The sequence below is a fragment of the Hippocampus zosterae genome, chromosome 18, assembly GCF_025434085.1.
Source record: "Hippocampus zosterae strain Florida chromosome 18, ASM2543408v3, whole genome shotgun sequence".
In the NCBI taxonomy this organism is placed as follows: domain Eukaryota; kingdom Metazoa; phylum Chordata; class Actinopteri; order Syngnathiformes; family Syngnathidae; genus Hippocampus; species Hippocampus zosterae.
Window position 1 is genome coordinate 12,248,913 of NC_067468.1, and position 21,444 is coordinate 12,270,356.

At 45.0% G+C, this 21,444-nt stretch overlaps 1 protein-coding gene and 2 long non-coding RNA genes across 4 annotated transcripts; 2 read left to right on the top strand and 1 right to left on the bottom strand.

Annotated features, from left to right (window-relative positions):
- The first annotated feature begins 39 nt into the window (after positions 1–39).
- On the top strand, positions 40–4,968 carry LOC127591537 (uncharacterized). Of its 2 annotated transcripts, none has more exons than XR_007959880.1 (4): positions 40–1,054; positions 2,019–2,182; positions 4,546–4,692; positions 4,824–4,968. It is a non-coding gene; the product is annotated as an uncharacterized LOC127591537 (long non-coding RNA). The 2 variants fall into 2 exon arrangements; XR_007959881.1 differs by having other exon boundaries at positions 2,019–2,161.
- Positions 2,684–21,354, bottom strand: LOC127591456 (leucine-rich repeat-containing protein 75B-like). Its single transcript, XM_052051661.1, has 5 exons — positions 20,880–21,354; positions 15,783–15,911; positions 13,147–13,259; positions 3,284–5,133; positions 2,684–3,237 (listed from the first exon to the last, which is right to left on the bottom strand). Exons 1-4 carry the CDS (start codon positions 21,180–21,182, stop codon positions 4,533–4,535), a joined length of 1,146 nt encoding a protein of 381 aa, XP_051907621.1. The 5' UTR covers positions 21,183–21,354; the 3' UTR covers positions 2,684–3,237; positions 3,284–4,532.
- On the top strand, positions 10,551–21,033 carry LOC127591540 (uncharacterized). The gene is made up of 4 exons (XR_007959885.1): positions 10,551–11,373; positions 11,486–11,595; positions 15,426–15,554; positions 20,889–21,033. It is a non-coding gene; the product is annotated as an uncharacterized LOC127591540 (long non-coding RNA).
- Positions 21,355–21,444: the final 90 nt, after the last annotated feature.

The window sequence follows — 21,444 nt, forward strand, 5'->3', positions numbered from 1 at the left end:
CCTCATTTCAGTCATCTTTCATAACCATGAATGGATTTAGGAGAATTAGTTTGTGCCCGATGCAGAACAGAGATTGATTTAAGGTATTCCTTCCTATGCATAACCAGTACTTGCTGGGGAGACTGGGTACCTGTAAGGACAGAAGAAGGACACAATCGCTTCTGAGACGCTGGTTATTGTCCTAGCCCCCCCCCAAAAAAAATAAAATATATAGCTAAAATGTGTAATTAATGTGCTGTAGTTTTCCAAAAAGATGCTAACGGAAATTATTTTCTACTACCATCATGACATAATCATTGGCGTTTGTGTGGGGAATTTGCGCCCTCTTGTGACGATACTAAAAAACTCTTCAAGCATTTAGCTAATCAGTGAATTCAGTGATCAATGTCAAGGATTTGTCATCCACTTTGTTCGGAGATCTCTTCACATGCGGTCTCTTCGGAAAGTCAAATCTCCCAACCTTTATGTCACTTTACCTTCACATTTGTTGGATGACGTCAGGTCACATTGTCTGTTGTAGTACCAAGAATGAACTGTAAGAGGCAGCATGGTGCCACTGGGCAGCCAGACTGCCGCAATATACAAAGAAAAGAAAATATGGCAGTAGAAATTAGGATACCTGTTGGATTATGTGGGATTTTTACAGAGTGGCAAACTGTGAGACATGTTACATATTATACTGTTTTAGGCACAATTTAGGCTGAACTCCAAATTGTTTGAGTTTGGAGCTTCCACTGTACCATCGTGATCACCATTCAGGGCCAAGTGTGCCTCAGGAGAGGAAGATTTTTCTGGCATCTCACACTTGATGATAATGGACCACATTTGGGTATGAGACTCTTTTGCAGCAGCAGCAGCAAAATCATCACTGCAGGCAAGCAAAGAAATGTTGCAAATGCCCCTTTGAAATTCTCTGCCATATCACATCAATAGTGACCTGCTGTTGGTTCATTTTCACGGCCATTTTGGTCTAAATATGTTCCGAGGCCCTCAGGCCAGCACTGACACAGTTTGCCATGGATATTCCTCCACACTGTCGGGAACATCAAAGATGGTGAGGAAGGGGTTTTATTCAATGTACCCTGGTAATTCATTTACTAGGTTTGAAGTGGTTGGATGTTTACAGAATCTTGACTTGCTTCCCCTGTTGACTTGCTTCCTGGCTCCACTGATGCAATGCTTTGTGATTGGTTGAATACATATAAGAAGCATTACTCAAAAACCTCAAAGCAATGTCAGTGAAAATTTTGTGTAAGGCTAAAAAACAGGGTAAAGGTATTTAGAGAGAGAGAGAGAGAATCCCTTATGTGGATTGATTTTCAGTTTGACACTCGGGTAGCTCAGTGTCATTGTCCTTCCAATGAATTCATCAAATGGAGCCATCTGCGGAGGAACATGTAAATCTATTTTTCGTCACTAGATGGACTAGTTGCCCTTTTTATAAAACAAATACAAATCTGCTGCTCAGGTTCAACGAGCAACAGCAACTAGCGTCAGCATTGTGCATGCAGAAATGATCACACAAAGTCAATGACTGGGAACGGGTCGTTCATTGCCAAAACGCCTCTCAAATATCCACACCGCTTTCGCCACGATAACGCTGCCATATCGGAAATGGTCCAATAAAAAAATACAGTGCAGTACAGTATATACAGAGCCTTAAACGTTGTTACCATAAAAGAACACCCGGGGTCGCAGTTTGTGCCTCGCCAAGTTTGTTTGGTTGTGAAAGTCAATCGGCGAATGTGCGAGTGCGAGTCGCTGATTAGAATTTTCCAGTTCAGTGGCCTGAGGTAGATCAGATAGCTGAGTGGATTTGTTTAGTAAGTGTCTTCCACTCAAGATTCACATTGCAAGGTTCAAAGGTCAGTGCTTCGAGGGACATTTGAATTTTATAGTATTTTTTTATTGGCAATCATAATGTACGTGTGTTAAACCACAACGAGACATGCCCTGAATTGAAGGTATTGACTGATGTGTTGACTATTGTCTTTTCTACTTGCATAAACATGAAACAGTGAAAGCCTGGAAGACTTTCCGACTCGAAACGTTTTCCAGCTGACACTCGCGGCCTTCATTCAGAGGGACAAGGGATCGGAACGAAGACTGATGGCTGCAGACTGCACCCACCGGGTGAAAACGCCTCGCTGGCAGGACGTTGGTATTATTCATCCCGTGACAGGTCGGCTCAGGGCGACATTTCTTCACACACAACAGATGAAATGCTGACATGCAAACGTGCGGATGGGGAATAAAAAAAACAAGATGCGGCTGTCAGCATTTTGTCTGCCCCCCCCCCCGCTCTATCTCTCCCCGCTCTATCTCTCTTACAAACACATGCATGATCACATTCAGATTGTGTTTGTTTTGCTTTATTGACAAAGAAAGCTGGTTAAATATTGATTTCCTCTTCTATCATTCCACTCACAAACCCACCGAGTTTAACTAATTTTAACCAATATAACTTACTGTGCAAAAGTCAGTGGCCATCGTTAGATTTATTGCGTTATATATTTGTTGCCTTGGTGAATTTCCATGAAGGTAACGTTATGCAAAAGAAAACAAGATACATGTATACGGTAATTGTAATTTTTAATGCATCTAATGGAACAAAGGTGCTGATACAGGGCAGTGTCTGTTCATTTCCAAAGCCAACATATACAGTAGTAGAAATCCACAGAACGAGATTTTCAAACAGAGTTTATTTCGGAAGCAACAGAAGGTAAATATCATCTTCATTCTAAAAGAAAGGTAACAACTCCATTGATAAAAGCTCTAAAAAGAAAAACTTCAGATTATGCACACATCACCTGATCTGTAGAAAATGATCAAAATAATAATTCAGATATTCAGATAAGATCAGTGTTTCATTAACTTTCATATCAAGAAAGACTCATTAAAACAAAGTCTGTTTATTCCGAGGACTCGCTGTCCTTAAAGTGCAAATGAGTAAACATTTCATTTCTGTGATCAAAAGGTAGTCTGTTACACTGCGTGCCAGTTGATGCACACTCTAATATTACAAACACACACAAACACCAGGCATTCATCTCATTAGTATCCTAGCACAAAAAAAAAAACAATAGCACGCCAACAAATACACTATAACACAGCAACAACAAGAGGCAGTGTCACATTTTAAAAGAAAATATATATTTGTGGTCATGTACATAAAAAAAACATGCTACAACGTACAGTTTAAAATGTGACAATTTGTACAGTTTAAAATGTGTGTGTCTGTGTGTGTATTATATATATAAAATATACACACACACACACACACACATGCCAGATTGCCATCCTTCTTGCCCCTATAAATAAATAAACTCAATCGTCATAAGCCGTCATCCAAATAATCTGGGGCTCGTCCTATTTACTGAGAAAAAGTAGATTTGAGAGAACCCAGGCAGTAATCAGTGTGTGTGTGTGTGTGTGTGTGTGTGTGTGTGTGTGTGTGTGTGTGTGTGTGTGTGCGTGCAGATAAACACAGCTACAGTCAAAAATACCGTTTGTATCATCTATCCATTTTTAATGGGGTGTGTTCTCTTTATTAGTAAGATGGAGTCTGCTGACGTTTGGCAAGAGACTCTGGCTGCACCTCGGACTGTTTTTCCAGCCACTTTCAGGGCATATATAGTACAGACACAAATGGTTCCAATTTGGAGTGTTCAATGAAGCTATCATGCATATGTTTTTGAATCTGAGATGAGTACAGTGAGAAAACCCATGCGAGTATTAAAAAGCATGCCAAGGGTTCAAACCCGAACCTCAAAATTGCGAGGCAGATGTGCTCACCACTATACAGCGTGCTGCCATTGTTTGGAACCTTTATTTTGAACTTCAGTGGAATGACAATGTTTTGTTTTGTGGCTCTCCTCCTACCTAGAAAAGGCTCAACTATTGTACCCTGTTCTCATTTTGTGTACAAAAACAGTTGCGCGTAAAAATGTTTTCAACAGGTTGAGCGGATTAGATAGTGGATGGATATTCAACACGGTGTTGACTTCCTGTTTTATTTTGAAAGCCTCATACACTCAGTCATGTGCAGTAACTCTTGAATGAAATGCAACCCTCCATTTTTTTGGCACCTCCGCATCTGATGATCAGTGTTTGGAACGGATTGTGTAAACTTTGTATTTCAAGACCAGTTAGTCACGTGAACTGAGAGTTTAGTTTCTGGAGGATGAAAACGGATCATTTCCAATGCCAGGAATTCGGAAGGGTTCCCATAGTGACCGTGTAAACATATTGTCAGTCTAAGGTGTTCTTGTGCAAGGCACTTAACTGCCCAGCTTTTCCACGGGTCGGCAAGAGACTCGGTCAGTGGTTTCACAAGTCGGCTTCCTCAGATTGGGGTCCTCGGGGGTTTCCTTGGATGAAGAGGCCGCAAAATTATGAGCAATAAGTTCTGATCTTTTATCACGTTCAACATGCGTCTACCTTAGCTGTCCAGAGGAACAAAACTGCATTTACTTTTTATACTCAAGGGAGAAGACGAAGAGCCAGGAAAGTCAGTCAAGATTTCTTCTTGATCACCTCCCACAGAAGGCCACCTGCACATTCCTGGACGTTCTCTCCTCCGTAAAGCCCCAAGCTCGCAACTCCAGCCTGTCGTCGTCTTCGTCTCGCTCATCCTCGCCCTCGTCGCCTTCCTCAAACACGCTGGTCTCCTCCACGGAAGTCTCCATATTGGTAACGTAGCCGCCGAACTTTGCCTCGTGGTACTCGTATATGGTAGGCAGGCTGCTGCGTAAACCGAAACGTCTCCGCAGGGCCACCAGCAGGGGCTGCGGCACGGTAAAGATGTCCACGTTGTTACCCAGGTCGATCCACGCCAGGCTGGGGAACTTCTTCGGCTCCTTCACCACCTCCGTCACATCCTTGAGGACGGCCGCCGTCAGACGGTTGCCGTTGACGGCGAGCGTGGTCAACTTGGGCAAACCGCTTAGGACCGGCAGGAGCAGGCGCAAGCTGTCGTCCTGAAGGCCCGTGAAGCTCAAGTCCACAGCCGACACGGCGTCGCTGGCACCCTGCAGGTACAAGCCCACGCGGTGGATGTTTCTTCCCGAAAGCGGGATGCCGGAGAGGTTGACCACATCGCCGGCCAGCTTTTTCTTCAGGGTGGTCTTCAGGCTATTTGGGAAAAAGGAGAGAAACTAACGTTGAGGCAAGTGGAGGACTGTCACATGACAATATGGTGGGGGCACGCTGTCCCAATAGACTGCAGGAATTGCAAAGTATGCACAAAAAAGGAACCCCCAAACTCTAGGAGAGCGTAACAAGCGCTGAGATCGATAATGCAATGGGAGAATTAGCATTTCAATGTGTCTCAATCTTGAGTAATGGCTTCTGTCTCCTAGGTGCGGATGTCATTTCCGTGAAAAAGAACCGCCAAACTAAAGATTGGGGACATGACAACGATGGACTCGCAGAGTGGGGTACAGGAAAAAAAAAAGACAAGACAAAGACGGTTTGTAACATGAATGTCAGCGGTTTCAGTTTAACCCCCCCCCCCCCCCCCCGCCCCCCTGCACCTCTGAAAAGTGACATTCAAGGAGACTTGAAGACGGCGTTCTGCCGGGATTAGCCGCAGGCCGTGACTTCTTGCAGTAAGCACATAACACAGACTGTCAGAGGCTCTTTCAAAAAAAAAATTATATATATATATATATATATATATATATATATATATATACCGTATATATACACACATTTTAGTGTACTGGCGAAAGTTCTTGGCTAATTAGCTCCCGGGTGTCCCTCTGGATCATCTCCCTGCTCATTAATTTGCATGCAATTGCAATTGATACATCTGTCACCCTTCGGGCTCAGTCGAGGACTAAAACACGATCAGCACTGTGATTCGCGAGATGATTGATGAAAGCAACGGGTTGTACTTCATCTCCTCCTTTCATATACTCCGTTCATCTTCATCTCATGTTTTTTTTTGACGGCTCTTAAAAATTCTCATTTGGCCTCCCAACCCTTAAAGTCATTTTTATAGATTATTTTATTGATATGAGAGTTTGCTTGCCCGTGGTTCATTCAGCTATTCATCAAGTGTTATAGGACTGCTATTAATGATGAATGAGTCTGTCGTCTGCTGTTATATTCCAATTTGTTCGTTTTGTGGCGTGCGGGGGGGAATTAAAAGGGGAAAAAAAGAGGAAGAATGTTTTCGATGTTACCCCTCCTCCAACACACCTGTTTCAGGGTTGTTACCAGGCTTCTGCAGAGCTTGCTGATGACTCCAGCATTAGAATCGGGTGCGTTGTAAGAGGGGAAACATCTAAAACATGCGGGGTAGCGGCCCTCGAGGTTTCGACTGCCCATGCTGAGTCGCAGCATGAGGTAATAATTCGTTTAATTGATAAGGTCCGCTTTCGAAAATGTTTATATTGATGAGTAATTCCGAGTGTGAGCAATGTATTTATAGCGGGTGTTTGCTCAGCAAGAGGTCCTCCCACCCGTTTGTCTGGGAACACGATATCCTGCACAACCAACAAAGTCGAGCAAGATTTGTCCATGGACAGAGTGGATGGTGCAGAGTGTGGGAGTTCGGGTGTCTTGGGATGCTTTTTTTTTTTTTTTTTTTTTTTTAATGAGACAGAAAAGGGACGACTCCATATTTTGCTTCCAAGCACGTTGCCTCGGTGCTGCGTGGCCACAATTCCCACCCGCAAGCTACTCATTTGGCCGCGGGCCCGCAATTTCCATTTTCTGAAGACAGCCTTTTTTTTTGTACACTACAATCCGTTATCTTGAGAAAAATGGCAAACTGTGGCCGGCGTCCTTCTGAACTTGCGAGCCGCGTAAATAATGTTAAAAGAAGAAACGGAAGTAGTGGTAGAAATATTCTTAGCCAATGGGATGCCAGGAAGATGCTAGGTAATAGCCAATGGCGGAGCAGCTATAAATATGTTGCGTTCAGGAAACTCGGAGCTGCGAAAAGCAGCCCGTCCTGTATTTTTACCTTTCGTATATCAACAAGAGGCAACGTTTTCCTGTTGAGACGTTTCGTAACTTTAAAAAAATGGTATGAAAAGACGTTCGTAAGTCGAGGTGCCACGGTACTAGTAAACGCAAAGACGGCACGCATGCCGCAGAGAGCCGGGGGAAGACCAACTATTGACATGGTTGGCAGCTAACTGTCAACAGTACAGGAATCTAATAAGCGCCGAGTCGCGCGTGTCAAACTATCGGCTGCTTCCATATGGCTGGAGCAGACGGTCTAATTGCTTTTCATAGCCGCGACTTTCCTCGGGGATGTTGTTAACTTTCATGCACGGAGCAAGGGTGCTCGCTGCTGTGTGGTTATGTAAAGCCCAGAGATGGGAACGGAATCGTCTGGGGTCTTTGCGATATTGAAATAGAACGCAGGCCGAGGATGTGGGGGTGAGGGGGGGGGGGGGGGGGGGGGGTGCTGCAAAGGCCATGGCAACCGAGAGAAAGTGTTGGCCTAATGAAGCTGTCTTCTAATGGGCTGCTTGGTTGAAAAAAAAAATCGCTCCGAGTCACATCATTGTTATAGCAGAGGCTCTTGTTGTTAAATGATGCCAATATGTGATGATACTCGAGTGTTTGATGACTCGGTGTCATGTTTCTGATGGAAATCGACTTCTGTTACACCCCGTAGCAACGCGCGTATCAGCAGGTGCACTTTTAGCTTCGCTCCAGCTTGGTTCTCATCTCCTCTAAATATTTTTTTGGGGGGGGGGGCAACTCATGTACTGTATATTGCATCTCCAGAGTGACAGTTAAAAGCATGAGGCGAAAGAAACTTGTAATGACTGTCCTCCTACGCAGACTATAAGTTCCCCTTCATTTAGTCTCATGAACGAGTAATCTACAGGGAGACGAGAGGAACAGTTTACGATTCTTTATTTCCTCACTTCGAGAGGAGGTTATGGCTACTTTCATTTGTGTGCCCTTTAGTCCATTTGATTTTAATCTCTTGTTGGTTTTCCTCCTCGGTGGAGTATTTGGATTTCTTTTTACTGTGGAATCCAAGTTGGTTTTGGTCAACCTCTCTTAAGGATGCGCTGCGTATTTGTTTTCACTTAGTGATTCTCTATCATGAGCTGTGCTTTTGTTGTTTTGCTCTCACTGGATTTAGTTTTGGGTATTCCCTCCGTGTCCTTTTTTTCTTGTCAGGCCCGTTCGGTTTTTGGGTCCACTTGCGCTCGTGTTGACCAAACGGCTCCCTCGTCTAAATGTTTCTCAGGGTCTCGTCAGGATTCCTGTTTTCTGTCTTTGTTGGCTCATCGTTTGTTGCTCTCTGTCCTTGTCCAAGTCGAGTCATGTCCTGCCGAATCTGGTTGTTTGTTTTGTTCGTTAAACCTTGGTATTTTGGACTTTATATGCAATTTGATAGTCTTGATTAAATCCAAGTATGAATTGGAGAATGACTTCATCACGTTTGACCTGATCTTAGGGTTTTACACTTAAAACCCGAGTAGGTCAAAACAATTCTAGCTCAGGGTTAGTGTTTGAATTGAATAGTCATTTTTATGCGCTGCGGTTATTTTGAATGAATCTCAATGTGACGCTACTTTCAGTTCAATTTTCAGCCCGCGTCTGCGAGTGTTATTTGCCCCGCAGGGTGAGGTGTGACACATTTTGCCTGTGCTAATTGCCACAAATATCCCAGAACCGCTACGAATTTTCTTGAAATAACATAAAGCGAGCGTACGCCCCGACAGATCGTCATCCAAGATTATGTAGCATAAAGTGGGGAGGAGTTGTCAACCTTGTCGGAACCGGTAACTTATTTTACGGGAGCCCGAGGCAGCTTCAGAGAAGAAACGCAATTAGCTTAGGATCGTTCTTCAAATAGTGTTGACCCCTGAAGACCGGCAAAACACCGGGACATGAGTCAAAGCGACTCATATTATGAAACCGCAGCCTGTAGCTGGTTTATTTTGGTACTGCACGTAACTTTTTATTTCCAAAACCCGCATTTGACGGTTTGGAAAGGACGTTTTAGGAAACATACGGTTCACTATTCATGAATCCATAAGATCACTTTTTATTCTAATCATTTTTTGTGGAACTTGTCACCATTTATGGAAAAAAAGACAAATTGGCTTTTTTTTGGGGGGGGGTGGTGCTTTTTGTAATAAAAATGCCGCAAGATGCCACCACATTCCCGATTGTCTTCCTCTATTCCGTTACCAAGCGCTTTCTCCTCGCCGACTGTAAAGAGTCCATTTTGCTCGGTTATTGCCACACGCAGCAGTGCTGCAGTTGGAGCTCAGGCTCTGGGGAAACGGGCCTGTCAAACTCGGAGATAGAGGAGGCGGCGGAATCACTGCAAGGTTGCTGATTAGAGCTCTTGTATTCACACAACCCCCCCCCCCCCCCGTCCCCGCCCCCTCGAGTGTTTTTTTTTTTCCTTGACACGTTCAAAATCACTAGAGAATTCTCACCATTTTTAGAAAAGAGAAAATACATCTCAGAACTAATGTTTGAACTGCTATCCTTATGTTTGCTAAAACTGGTAACTGCTCATAGACTGTCACCAAATTACACATGTAAATGTCCCATTACGGTAATTTCATTTTTTTTTCTCCTCCGCTGCACTATTTCACACATCTTTTTGGATTGTTGTATCCCTGGAGTTATTTTCAATGTTTTTTATAATAGATGTACAATTTTACACAACTCGATATCATATTCCAATCATCCCAAAATATGATTGCTCTTTGCGAGCACTTTTTTCCGATTGGACTCCGATTGCAGGCGCGATTTCACACCGGTAGAGGGATGAGAGCGGCTTCGCGAGATGACTTAACCTCGTTTGTCTCGAATCAGCATAATAGCAGAGCGATTGAGGAAAGCGAGCGCAATTACGCTCGGCTTTTGTCTCAGAGCGGACAACATTAGTCAGCTGGTGAGCCCCGGGCGGCATTTGGGAGCTTTGTGGCGTCTGATGATAAGAGTGAGAAGAGTTGTGTGGTCTTGACAGCTGTTTGGGCAGGTGTCACCCGCCGTGTGTGAACGTCGACTGTCGGAATTTTTCCCACAAGCTGCTTCCTTTCAAAACCTGAAATCATTACGCAATGATGGGGAGGTACCAGCGTTTTCTGTGTCTTTGATTTTCATGAACTGGGGGTTTGGGAAGCCCTTTGAAACCCTTTTGTGTGTTTAAAGGGCAACGTGACTTAGAACTTGTTCCTATGTTGGCCCATCAAAATAATGCTTGACGCGGAACGGCAAGCCTGCATACTTTGACCTCATCGCTCGCCATGGACGTGAATAATTGAGGGCTTCCCGTGGTCGACCCGAAGCTGACAATTAGGCCCAGGAAATGTGGACAGGCTCGCACAAGATTTTAATGTGATTGCCTGGAGTGTGGAATTTGATGGGCGGCCCGGTAGTCCAGTGGTTAGCACGTCGGCTTCACAGTGCAGAGGTACCGGGTTCGATTCCAGCTCCGTCCTCCCTGTGTGGAGTTTGCATGTTCTCCCCGGGCCTGCGTGGGTTTTCTCCGGGTGCGCCGGTTTCCTCCCACATTCCAAAAACATGCGTGGCAGGCTGATTGAACACTCTAAATTGTCCCTAGGTGTGAGTGTGAGTGCGAATGGTTGTTCGTCTCTGTGTGCCCTGCGATTGGCTGGCAACCGATTCAGGGTGTCCCCCGCCTACTGCCCGAAGACGGCTGGGATAGGCTCCAGCACCCCCCGCGACCCTAGTGAGGATCAAGCGGCTCGGAAGATGAATGAATGAATGAATGAATGGAATTTGATGGTACGCGTCTTAAAAAAAAAAACCTAATCAAAACAAACAATTCATGACTATTAATACCCCAGGTCTTAAACGGCTCTTAACCTCCTCATGAACCAGCCTTGATTGAATCCTGACTGAAACAAAAGACGAGCGTGATCTTCACGATGTGAGATTTATAAAGATCACCAGCGCCCATTTGCACCGTATTTCGGAGCTGTGCGTTCCCGATGTCGGTTTCATAACTGTTCCTTGACATAGTAAAGCAGCCCTTCCGCGATCCACGGTTTATGTAAGGCAAACTGTTTTCTGTGTCTTCTGTCGGGGCGTCGCTTTCCTACAAAGCAGTTTGTCACTCGGAATCAAATCACGGGCGGATTCGCAATTTAGCCACCGAGCACTTCCACCCAGCTGCAAATTAGGACAGTTTGTGCAACGAGGTCGCTGGAAATGGGTTAGCGATGTCACCGGGCAACGAAACGGAATCCGTTTCATATTGACCGCGCTTGAGAAAGATTGTTTGTTTCCTTTCCATTCTTTTTCCATGTGCCACCTTGTATGTTTTGCACGATGAGCAAATGTCTCCCAACGATGCCGCACGAGCAGCCCATGAGAGACGTGTGTCGGAGTAGCTCATCGCCGGCAAAGGTTTGTTGCACTAAAATAATACACAATACGAATGGGGGGTTTTGTTTGTTTTGTTTTGTTGCTTTGGGTCTTAGCTGCTGTGACATTAACATTGCAAATTTGATTTATTCAGTTTCCATGAATGAAGTGACTCATCTGGGATGTCAAACACGGCGTCGCCCTCGGGCTGCGCCACTCAACGTGTACAATGGTGAAAGTCTTCATCAAGCCATCTGCTAAGAGGTTTGTTTTCTATCCCCCCACCCACTCCAAATGTGTCATTATCCCAGAGGAAGCCAGGAAGAGTATTCAATCACGCCGTTTGTCAATCCTACCAACATATCCAATCGGTTAAGAACGTGATCCCGAAGCCTGTATTCGACATTTAAATTCAAACCCAAGATGACACAAAACAAAAACAAAAAAAATGGTGGAGCTCAACCGGCCGTCAAACAATCTGTAACTCATCTGTCATTCTTTCACGTGGTGATTTTTTTTTAACACTGAATATTTTGATGGCAAAATACATTTCGGTTTTAGAAATACGAATTAAAAAAAAAATCAAATCAAATAAACCCTTTCATGCACCTTGTAACCTGACAACATGGTAAGCTCTCCACTGTTGTCATCGCTATCCCTGAAAGGGTTAAGACTGTCACCGATATATATCATGCAGCTTTTTTTTGGTTTTTGATGAACCGTAAATACCAGTGCTACTGCAATGCCCTTCGCTCATACGGTGATTTTTTTTTTCATATTTAGCTGAACCCTTAAGCCGCGTGCAAAGTAGTAACGTAGACCTCAACGGCACCTCCGCTGGTGGCAGCCTAGTAGTGCACTCCACCTCACCTGGTTTGCTTCAAGCGGCAATTAATCAACCGTCAGGTGGACCCGATCAAAAGATTACTTTGCTATCAATCAACGGTTCTTCAATTATTTTGCCCCATCCTGACTAAATCGCGCGGAATTTCACCTCGCATCATTGAAACCGGTTCTTGTCTGTTCGAATGAGTCTTCCTGCGTGAAGTGCCGGGATAGGAGCAGATTTTTTTTTTTAATGAGCTCGTTGTTGTTCGCAAACATGGCGAGATGAAGGCCGGAGCAACGGAACTGTTGTTTATGCCGTCTTCAAACACCTCGAGGAGCCTTCGACAATGTTGAATCTGTTTGACTGCGCAAATAATTGGCTCAAAAAGTTTCCCAGTGTGTGCGGGTGATGTTTTTTTTAAGTGGAAGTCGACAAGCACGTTTGGGATTAGGCCTTGTCAACCAATATTTGCCTCCTTGCAATCCGGCGCCTGCGGTATCTTATCTTCAGGTATCTTAAGCTCCTTTTCCACGCCGCATTTCATTTCGGGGAACACAATGGCGATAGCGCATCGTCAGTGTTGAAATTCAGGCATGTCGGAGCAGCGATTCACAATCAAAGGCTCGAGATTCTGTCGTTTCTTTTGGATCATGACGGAACTTACACTGGCGTGACTCCAGATGGTGCCTGCAGCTTCAAAATCTAATATTCGATATGGTCGAAGCACGAACGCTAATATTGACCCTGACTGGGTTGCCTCCGCTTTAAAAAGTCTCCCTGATTCAATGTAAAACATCATGCGGGATAATAAAGGAGCCCTTCTCTATACTTCCATACACAAAATCAGATCGGTGTTTCGATCGAGGATTTCTGACTCTCACAAATGTTTACGGCGAGGATGTGCCCCCCCCCCCCCCCCCCCCCCCCCCCGGGTATGCCAGGGAGCTTCCATCTGAAGAGTGATGATGCGGCGACGACGCACTCACCAGGCCTGAGACTTCCTCCTGGGAACGCTTTGTCTCGTCCACTTGGAGTGAGGAGTCAGGTGGTAAATTAGCTGGCGGCAGATCTTGTTGGTGGACTTGAGGGAGTCCGTCTCCTGCAGCGGCACAACGGACACGCAGTGAATCGCAAATCTCAATCAAACGGAGCGTTCGGAAATGACCAAACATCGGACGCTTGAAGGAGCGGTTACTTGATATTCATTCTTGTCTTCTGAAACTAGCCTACGGTTGACAGAAGAAAATACCGGACGGTATACGAAGAAGGTCAAAATGAGTCATGAGGAATCCGAACAACAAACAATTGATTGAAATCGGCTCTATTTGTTGTTTACATTCCTTTGAAGTCAGAACTGGGACCCTCCGCGTCCCACTTCCCAGTTTCCTCAAATGCCGCATCAGTTCTCTGGTTCATTTCAGTCTCTGAAGACTTTTTTTTTTTGGGGGGGGGGGTTGTTGTTTTGTTCCGTATTTTTAAACCAGGTTATGGTGGAAATCGACACTGTTGCGAAAAATCTCTCTGATCTTATAAAGGAAACTGCATTTTCCTCCCGGCAACATGTACTTTGCGGTCCTACTGGCACCTCCTCCTTCATCCTCCATGTCCTTCTTTTTTTTCCCCCTCTGTCTTCCTCTGTCACTATAAATGGAATAGGTTGCGCTGAGCTGGGCAAATCTAATTAATGCTACAACACAACAACAACAAGAAAGAAGCAGTGTGGCAAAGAGAGAGAGAGACAGAGACTGGGGAAGGGTCAGAAAAGAAAAAGGCAATTTAAACGTTTCAGCCGCCGCTTTGTTTCTTGGGTGCCAAACAAATACAGTACGTCTCAAACCTAAAAACAGTCCGTGCTGCCATTTTTAGCTATTTAGGTGACTGAACACACCTCCTCACATGATTTGGAACGATAGATTCAATGTGGCGCGGTACCCATGCTGCATCAAAACACATGCTAGATATATATATATTTTTTTATATTAACAAGTCTTCTGAACCGCTTGATCCTCACTAGGGTCGCGGGGGGTGCTGGAGCCTATCCCAGCTGTCTCCGGGCAGTAGGCGGAGGACACCCTGAATCGGTTGCCATCCAATCGCAGAGCACACAGAGACGAACAACCATTCGCACTCACACTCACACCTAGGGACAATTTAGAGTGTTCAATCAGCCTGCCATGCATGTTTTTGGAATGTGGGAGGAAACCGGAGCACCCGGAGAAAACCTACCCAGGCCCGGGGAGAACATGCAAACTCCACACAGGGAGGCCGGAGCTGGAATCGAACCCGGTACCTCTGCACTTTGAAGCCGACGTGCTAACCACTGGACTACCGGGCATGAATGAATGAATGAATGAATATTAACAAGTGACCCCATATGCAAATTCTCCCAAGATCCAAGCTGCCAACGAACTCGGTTGAAACTCCCTTCACATTAACTGCCATTGACGGCAATAGAAGTCTAAGGTCCATTTTTTTCATCTGTTAATGAGTTAAGAAGCAGCTTGGCAGATAATAATTACCGGTAGTGAAAAAATAGGCTTCCAGTTTTTTTAATGTCACACTAAAATTAAGTTTTCCGTCAAACTAAAGAGAAAAAAGGAGTGCATGTTGTATTTAAAACAATCGCATCGCTTCACCTCGGGAAATTCCACTTTGATTAATGCTCAGGTACAGCGCAATACGTCATCTTTTCCATTCCCATTTGTTTATATCATTCAAAAAGCGTCTAGGTTGGATTACATTGGCCATAGCAGCTGCTGCCACATGTATGATGAGCATGCGGACCGGGTCCCGTCTCGGGTCACCAGTCAGTCAAGAGACCGCTTACGCCCACGTCAAACGTTCACTCTTTTTCTCGTGGGCATCCCCTTTTGCAAACGTAAACAGCGATAAGATTAGAATTGCTCACGGGTCATTATCCTCATGGACTCAGTGAGTCAAAATGAGCTCCCGGCGAGTTAATCTTTAGGCCGACGCCATCTTTTCTCAAACCGCCGATGCCAGATAACGGTCGCGGCTCGCCGGGTCTGTTCTGTGAAATTCAGCCACTCGGTTTACTTTGTGTCTTTCTCTTCTTCGCGCCTCCATCGTGGGGAGTTATTTTATTGTCTTATTTGTGTGCCAAAGGTGAGCTCGGCTGCCAACTTGGATTCATCAGGAGGTCTTCGTGCATGAACAGAAACCGTAAAATACAGATAATTTAAAGCCAGACTTTTAGTAAAACGTCCAATGTTAAGATTTCCTAAAACGGTTCTCTTTTATTTAGGCAGGAAAGCCAGCACAGCGGTGCCCTGTGGACCAGAGTGAATCCAGACCGCTAGACCTGATATTGGGAATTTGGCAGACGAAGGCAAGCCGGCGGACCTGCAAGAGGGAGGGCTCTGCCGATGTGGAAGTAATCACACTCGACTGCAGTCACGGCCCATCGCATACATAAAATAGGTCTGACGTACGCCACATATTTTCCGTAGGACAAATCTTGTTTTTGTTTTTTTGCACATTTGAACCCTTTCGGGGACAGCGTTTTACTACAGTCGACCGCTTATCAGGTTACAGCTTATCATTATTTGTGCGTGAAAGCTGTCAAAGGTAAAGCAATTTAAAACGGGTTCCAGATACTCACCCTCTTAGGACATTGCAGGTCTCGGGCCAAACTCAACAGCAGCTCGTGTGAGATGGGGTCCACCAGGTTGAGAAAAGCCGCATTCTTGTACAAAATGTCATTGAGCGACGTTCCCTGGAGTCCCAAATCCTGCAAAGAGAGGAATGTTCAAAAAGTGGCCCTTGGCGAAAGACTAATCTTGGCGTTATAATCATAAATCTACCTCTGTGTAAAAAAATAAAAATAAAAAATAGAGATTCTGGTCAGTAGAAGTGTAATAACCCAATTGCGATGTCCCGATCCAGTATGAAAATCATGACATCATCCTCAAATTCCGTTTATGTGATCTCAGCTGATCAGTGATCTCTCTTTTCTTCTTAATGTACTCCGGAAGTATCGGGGATTAGCATGCCCTCAAAAATCAAGTGACTCAGACTCATACCGCACCCCCACCCTCCAAAAATGCGATTTGGGGCATCCCTCGTCATTAAGTATTTGGACGTTGTTATTTCCCACCACCGCCGATATCGAGCAAGACGACAAGAATGTAAAGCAAAGCCGTGCAGAAGCGGGGCACATCTCCGGGGACCGATGGTATTTGCAGTTCTTTAACTCTAAGTACAGATTCATGTTAGGAAAAAAAAAAACGATCCAGCTCTCAAAGAACACCATCTTGCCAAATAGTGTGATAATGGACACTCTAATACAGACCGGGGCTTGGAGGTTATGTAATTTTCTGCGCTCTCTGACGGGCCAAACCCTTTGAGAGAGGACACATAGAGGAGGGGAAACTTCCATCAGCATTTTCTCCTCCTCTGGCTTCTGACTTGATTTATTACACTGGACGTCGGTGGGAGTCCCTAATCCTGGTCTGTCCTCCAGGCCAGCTGGCCCTGCGATACACGTTGTTTCATGCCCAGACGAATTGTATTATGATGCGGCCACAACGCCATCAGATCTAATTGCAAGGATTTATTTGGCCGCTTCCCGATTGCAAGACTTCATATATTTTTTCCTTTTGTCCACATTTCCGTTTTGGTCATGGATTCGGATCTGATTGGGAAAAAAAAAAAGAAGTCCTTTTGAAGGCCGGCCATGTAATTTGATCGCAGAAGTGTTGCCTCTTCTCGCTCGTGCGCTTCATTAGAATCCAATTAGATATGTCGTCAAGTGTGACTGATCCAGGCCGGCGTTTATATTTTGCATCCGGGAGGAAATAAATACGCGTGGGGTGATGCCGTATTTTGCGCTCAAGTGCAGCAGTCGATGTTTTGCGTTTGGCCCGGGCGACCATTTTCAGGATGAGCTTCTTACCAAAAGTCGTATTGAGTTAATTAGAGACTAAATTACTACCCAGTTGTAAATGTGAGATTGAAGCTGCCATTTAGAAAATTCCCTGGAGGTCATCTGCCAAATTTGTCTTGCATTTCATTCAAAACCCTCCTTTTCGTCTCTGCCATTATTCATTCATGAAGAAAACCGCAGCGCAATCGGTAAACTGTACGTGGCGCCATATGGGAGCCAACCTATTATTGACTCAACAAACTGTACACTCAGGCGGAACAAAATGTCCAAAAGAATCTGATTGCGAGTTGAAAATTGCATCACAATGCACCGCACTGTCGGTTTGAATTTGATAAAATCGTTCGGCTCCTCTGTACTGTAAACAAAAGGGAACGCCTTCCTCCATGAGTGGCTCCAGCGACATTTTGAGACTTGCTGATTCTTCCTTCGCTTAATGAATACCTCCAACAACCCCAAACTAATTATGTTCGCAACCTCCAGGGCACGTGTTGCAATGGAGATGTTATTGGTTCCTCTCCGTAATGGCTTCCACCACGCCAAAGAGACATGTTCCATCATCTCCGGGCGATTATCTGCAAATCCTTCTGCCTCTCAAGAGGGGGAGAAAAAAAAAAAAAGCCGCGCATTAAAGAACGCTTAGCTCTCTCCCGTCGGGCCACGTGAGGCTCGGAGAATACAAATAATACGACGACGCAATAGAACGACGCTCGCGGGAGTCGCTTACGGTAGTTGCGAAAGTCTTCATACCACACCGCATTGAATAAAATCATGATTATGGTATGTTGTATAATTTACACTATTATAGCGTAGTATTATCCTGGTCTAAAAACAGATTTTTTTTTTTGAGGTGAGAAAGGATTAATGTAATTTCCATTCGTTTCAATGGGGTGCAATTTGGGATGCAACTGTTTGGAGTTACGAGCATTCAACTCATATCTCAAGGCACGGCTATGTATGAACAGTTTCAACTGTAAATCGACCACCGATATCCCAAAACACTTCGTATCATTTCAAAGGCATCTTTCAAAGACGAGACTCTTCTTAACTTCCAGCTAACAATCCAGGCTAAAATTTAGCTCCTCCTTACACGACCAAAATACGAATGGATCACTCCAACATGCTAATCTTGACGCCAATGACGACTTTCCTACAAGGATTAGCCAGAAACTTTGCGGCCACTTTGTTGCATTGTCGCTTGCTCTTGTACGAGTGTAAAAAAAGTAAGGCAAGGGGAAGAGCCCAGGATCAAAGGATCCCTTTCTCATCTTTTAAGTGTGTCACTGCGTAAATATGCCGCTAACGAGCAAAGGCAGACACATCGGTCAGAACGTATTACAGGAAGTTTAGCATGAGTCACATCCTTTCAGCTTCATGCAAATCTCAATTTGAAGACCCACACCGACTTGACATATTGTTTCTCGCTTCCACTGGAAGTAACGTTCAGGTTGTTGTCACCCCCCCCCCCCCCCCACACACACACACACCTGAACACCGAGGAGTTCTCTTGATCAGAAGTGCTCCCGTCAGAGCACCCTGACTGTTCCCTGCCTTTGATCAGTGCAAAGCTACCAAGAGAAAGTGGAAAGCTCAAGCTGAGCTGTAAAAACGACGCTCGCTCCCATCTCTCTAGTTCGGCTAAACCAACCCCCCCCCCTCACATCCTCATCCATGGAAAGTGCGGATTAAAAGCATGGAAAGAGTTACACAATCGTATGGATTTGTGATAAGAGATGCAGTTTGTCAAGCGGCCACAAAATGACACAAAAGAGGCAGCCGCGGAACAGATGTTTAGCCGTTCCATTTTGTTTCATGAAATTTACACTGGACTGTTTTTTTTTTTCCAAGCAGATTCCAAGATTTGACAACATAAAATTCAGAACACGGAATAACCGGGCAATGAATTTAAAAACATTGTAATGTATAAATGAACTAATTTTTTGGGGGGGCCCCTTCATGATTAGAACAATAAAAAATGGATTACAGGCAGAATGTCTGACTGTTTTACAAAACTTGGTCCTTTAGTATTTGCTTAACTTCATAACAAAGAACCACCCTAAAACATTTTTATTTATTGGAGGGGGGGCAAATACACAATGTTTGAACATCATCTTTATCCTATGTTGTAACAATCAAAATAACAAACTCCACATTGGAAGGGCAGAGTCGAGATTTCTTAGAAATTGAAAAGAGTGTTGTTAACAACCCTGCCCAATTTGAATGCTTCAAAAAAAATTGCCACGCAAGAGTAAATGAGGCTCAGCAGACTGACGATGCTCACCTTTGCATACAAAGCCCTCCGCCAACTGGAATATATCAGTTTTTTTTTAATCCCGCCTCGCTTCCACTTTTCTCTTACCCACACTCACAGCTAACAAAAAGGCGCTCTAAACTGGCCTCGCCAGCGGACTATCCAAAAGCAAGATGCATATTCGGGGTGAAGACATATCTTGCTGGCTAACCGCACCTCGCCACACTCAAAAATCAAATAAATGTTAAAAAAAAAAATCCAGGTACTGAAATGGTGAAAAACAATTTAACGATAGATCTCCACAAACAGGCACAGCACCACGATTTTCCTCTCCCAGGGCTAAAAGGGGGGGGGGGGGGCCTTGAGAAAATTATATAGAAATAAATATCAAATCAGGGCGGCCCGGTAGTCCAGTGGTTAGCACGTCGGCTTCACAGTGCAGAGGTACTGGGTTCGATTCCAGCTCCGGCCTCCCTGTGTGGAGTTTACATGTTCTCCCCCGGCCCTGCCTGGCTTTTCTCCGGGTACTCCGGTTTCCTCCCACATTCCAAAAATATGCATGGCAGGCTGATTGAACACTCTAAATTGTCCCTAGGTGTGAGTGTGAGCGTGGATGGTTGTTCGTCTATGTGTGCCCTGCGATTGGATGGCAACCGATTCAGGGTGTCCCTGCCTACTGCCCGGAGACGGCTGGGATGGGCTCCAGCACCCCCCGCGACCCTAGTGAGGTTCAAGCGGTTAGGAAGATGAGATGAGATGAAATATCAAATCAAATGCTGGAGGGGCTTGACTAGCGCCACACAGATTTTTGACATGGCGCTAAGTAAGGGATGGAAAAAGGAGAACGAGAACCAGAAATGCGCATAACGGATGCTCAAACAATCACTTTGTTCGATTCATCACCCTTGGAGGGAAAGGTAGAAAAACAAGAGCATCCAATTAAAAATAATGATCAGTCTTGTTTGGAAAACTTCCAACATTAATTCAATGCTCCTCATTTGCATTTTCTTTTTCATTTTTCGAGAAAAACACTACCAAATCATAATGTGAACACCGCACCGCGATGACATTCAGCATTTTATGTGCTCTAGTTTTCAATCACCTATTCTTTTGAACGGCTCATCGGACCTTTCGTTCTTTCCGTTCCACAGATATGAATAAACATGTCCCGCAGACAAAACAGATGCCTTTAGTCAAACACCATTGATCACTTGTAAGACTCAAAAAAGTGTAAAGTGTGTGAGTGTAAAGGTGCACTCATTTTCCACAATATTGGGTACAAGTAAATATCTGCCTTTGCAAAGACACACATTCTTGGCATTCTCAAACATGTATGTGCTGTGCTATAATTAATATATAATTATACTGTACACACACACACACGTTTACAAAGTCCAGAATGCTTGGTGTGCAACTATAACCTCATCTAGAACGAACCTGTTGTAGGACCGGCGCTTGATTGTCATGCGCTTTAGTTACAAAACTTCAAAGTCAGAACAAAGTAGGGTAGAAAAACAAAAAAAAAGAGCCGCTCCATCGGTGTCTCTTACCCAACGCCAATTTACCTTTCTCAGCAGTTTGAGCACTTCAGCCGCTTTCTCGGATCTGTGCTCGCGTAGATGTCGCTGGATGTCGCGGATCCAAGCCACCCGCTTGACGTACGGGCTGCGGTCCCGTTTGCGCAGCATCGCCGGCAGCTTGTCGGACTTCAATATCAACGAGGTAAACAACAGATCCCCCCTAGCGCCGCCGCCGCCGCCTCCTCCTCCCCCGCCGCTTTGCAGCGGCGTGTCATTCCTCTCCCGCCGTCTCTTGGTCCATTTACTTTCCAGATCTCGACTTCTCTGCCTGCTCAACTTGGAGCCCATCACACCTGAGAGCGCGCTTTTTTGTTCCCGTTCGCCAAAACATGACACTTTTGCGGGCGAGCAAACGCATCCATGCCGAGGAAAGTTTGAACGCCGCGCAACGTGAATCAGACGTGAGAACGATCAGAGCGTTTAGCAGTCAGCCCCCCTTCGTGCCCCCTTCCCTTTTTCATCGCATCCCTCGCGCACGCGCTTGTTTGCTCTTAGCCAATCAGAAAAGCGCGCTCCAAACAGCTGCCGGCCTGACCTCTCTCGCAAACAA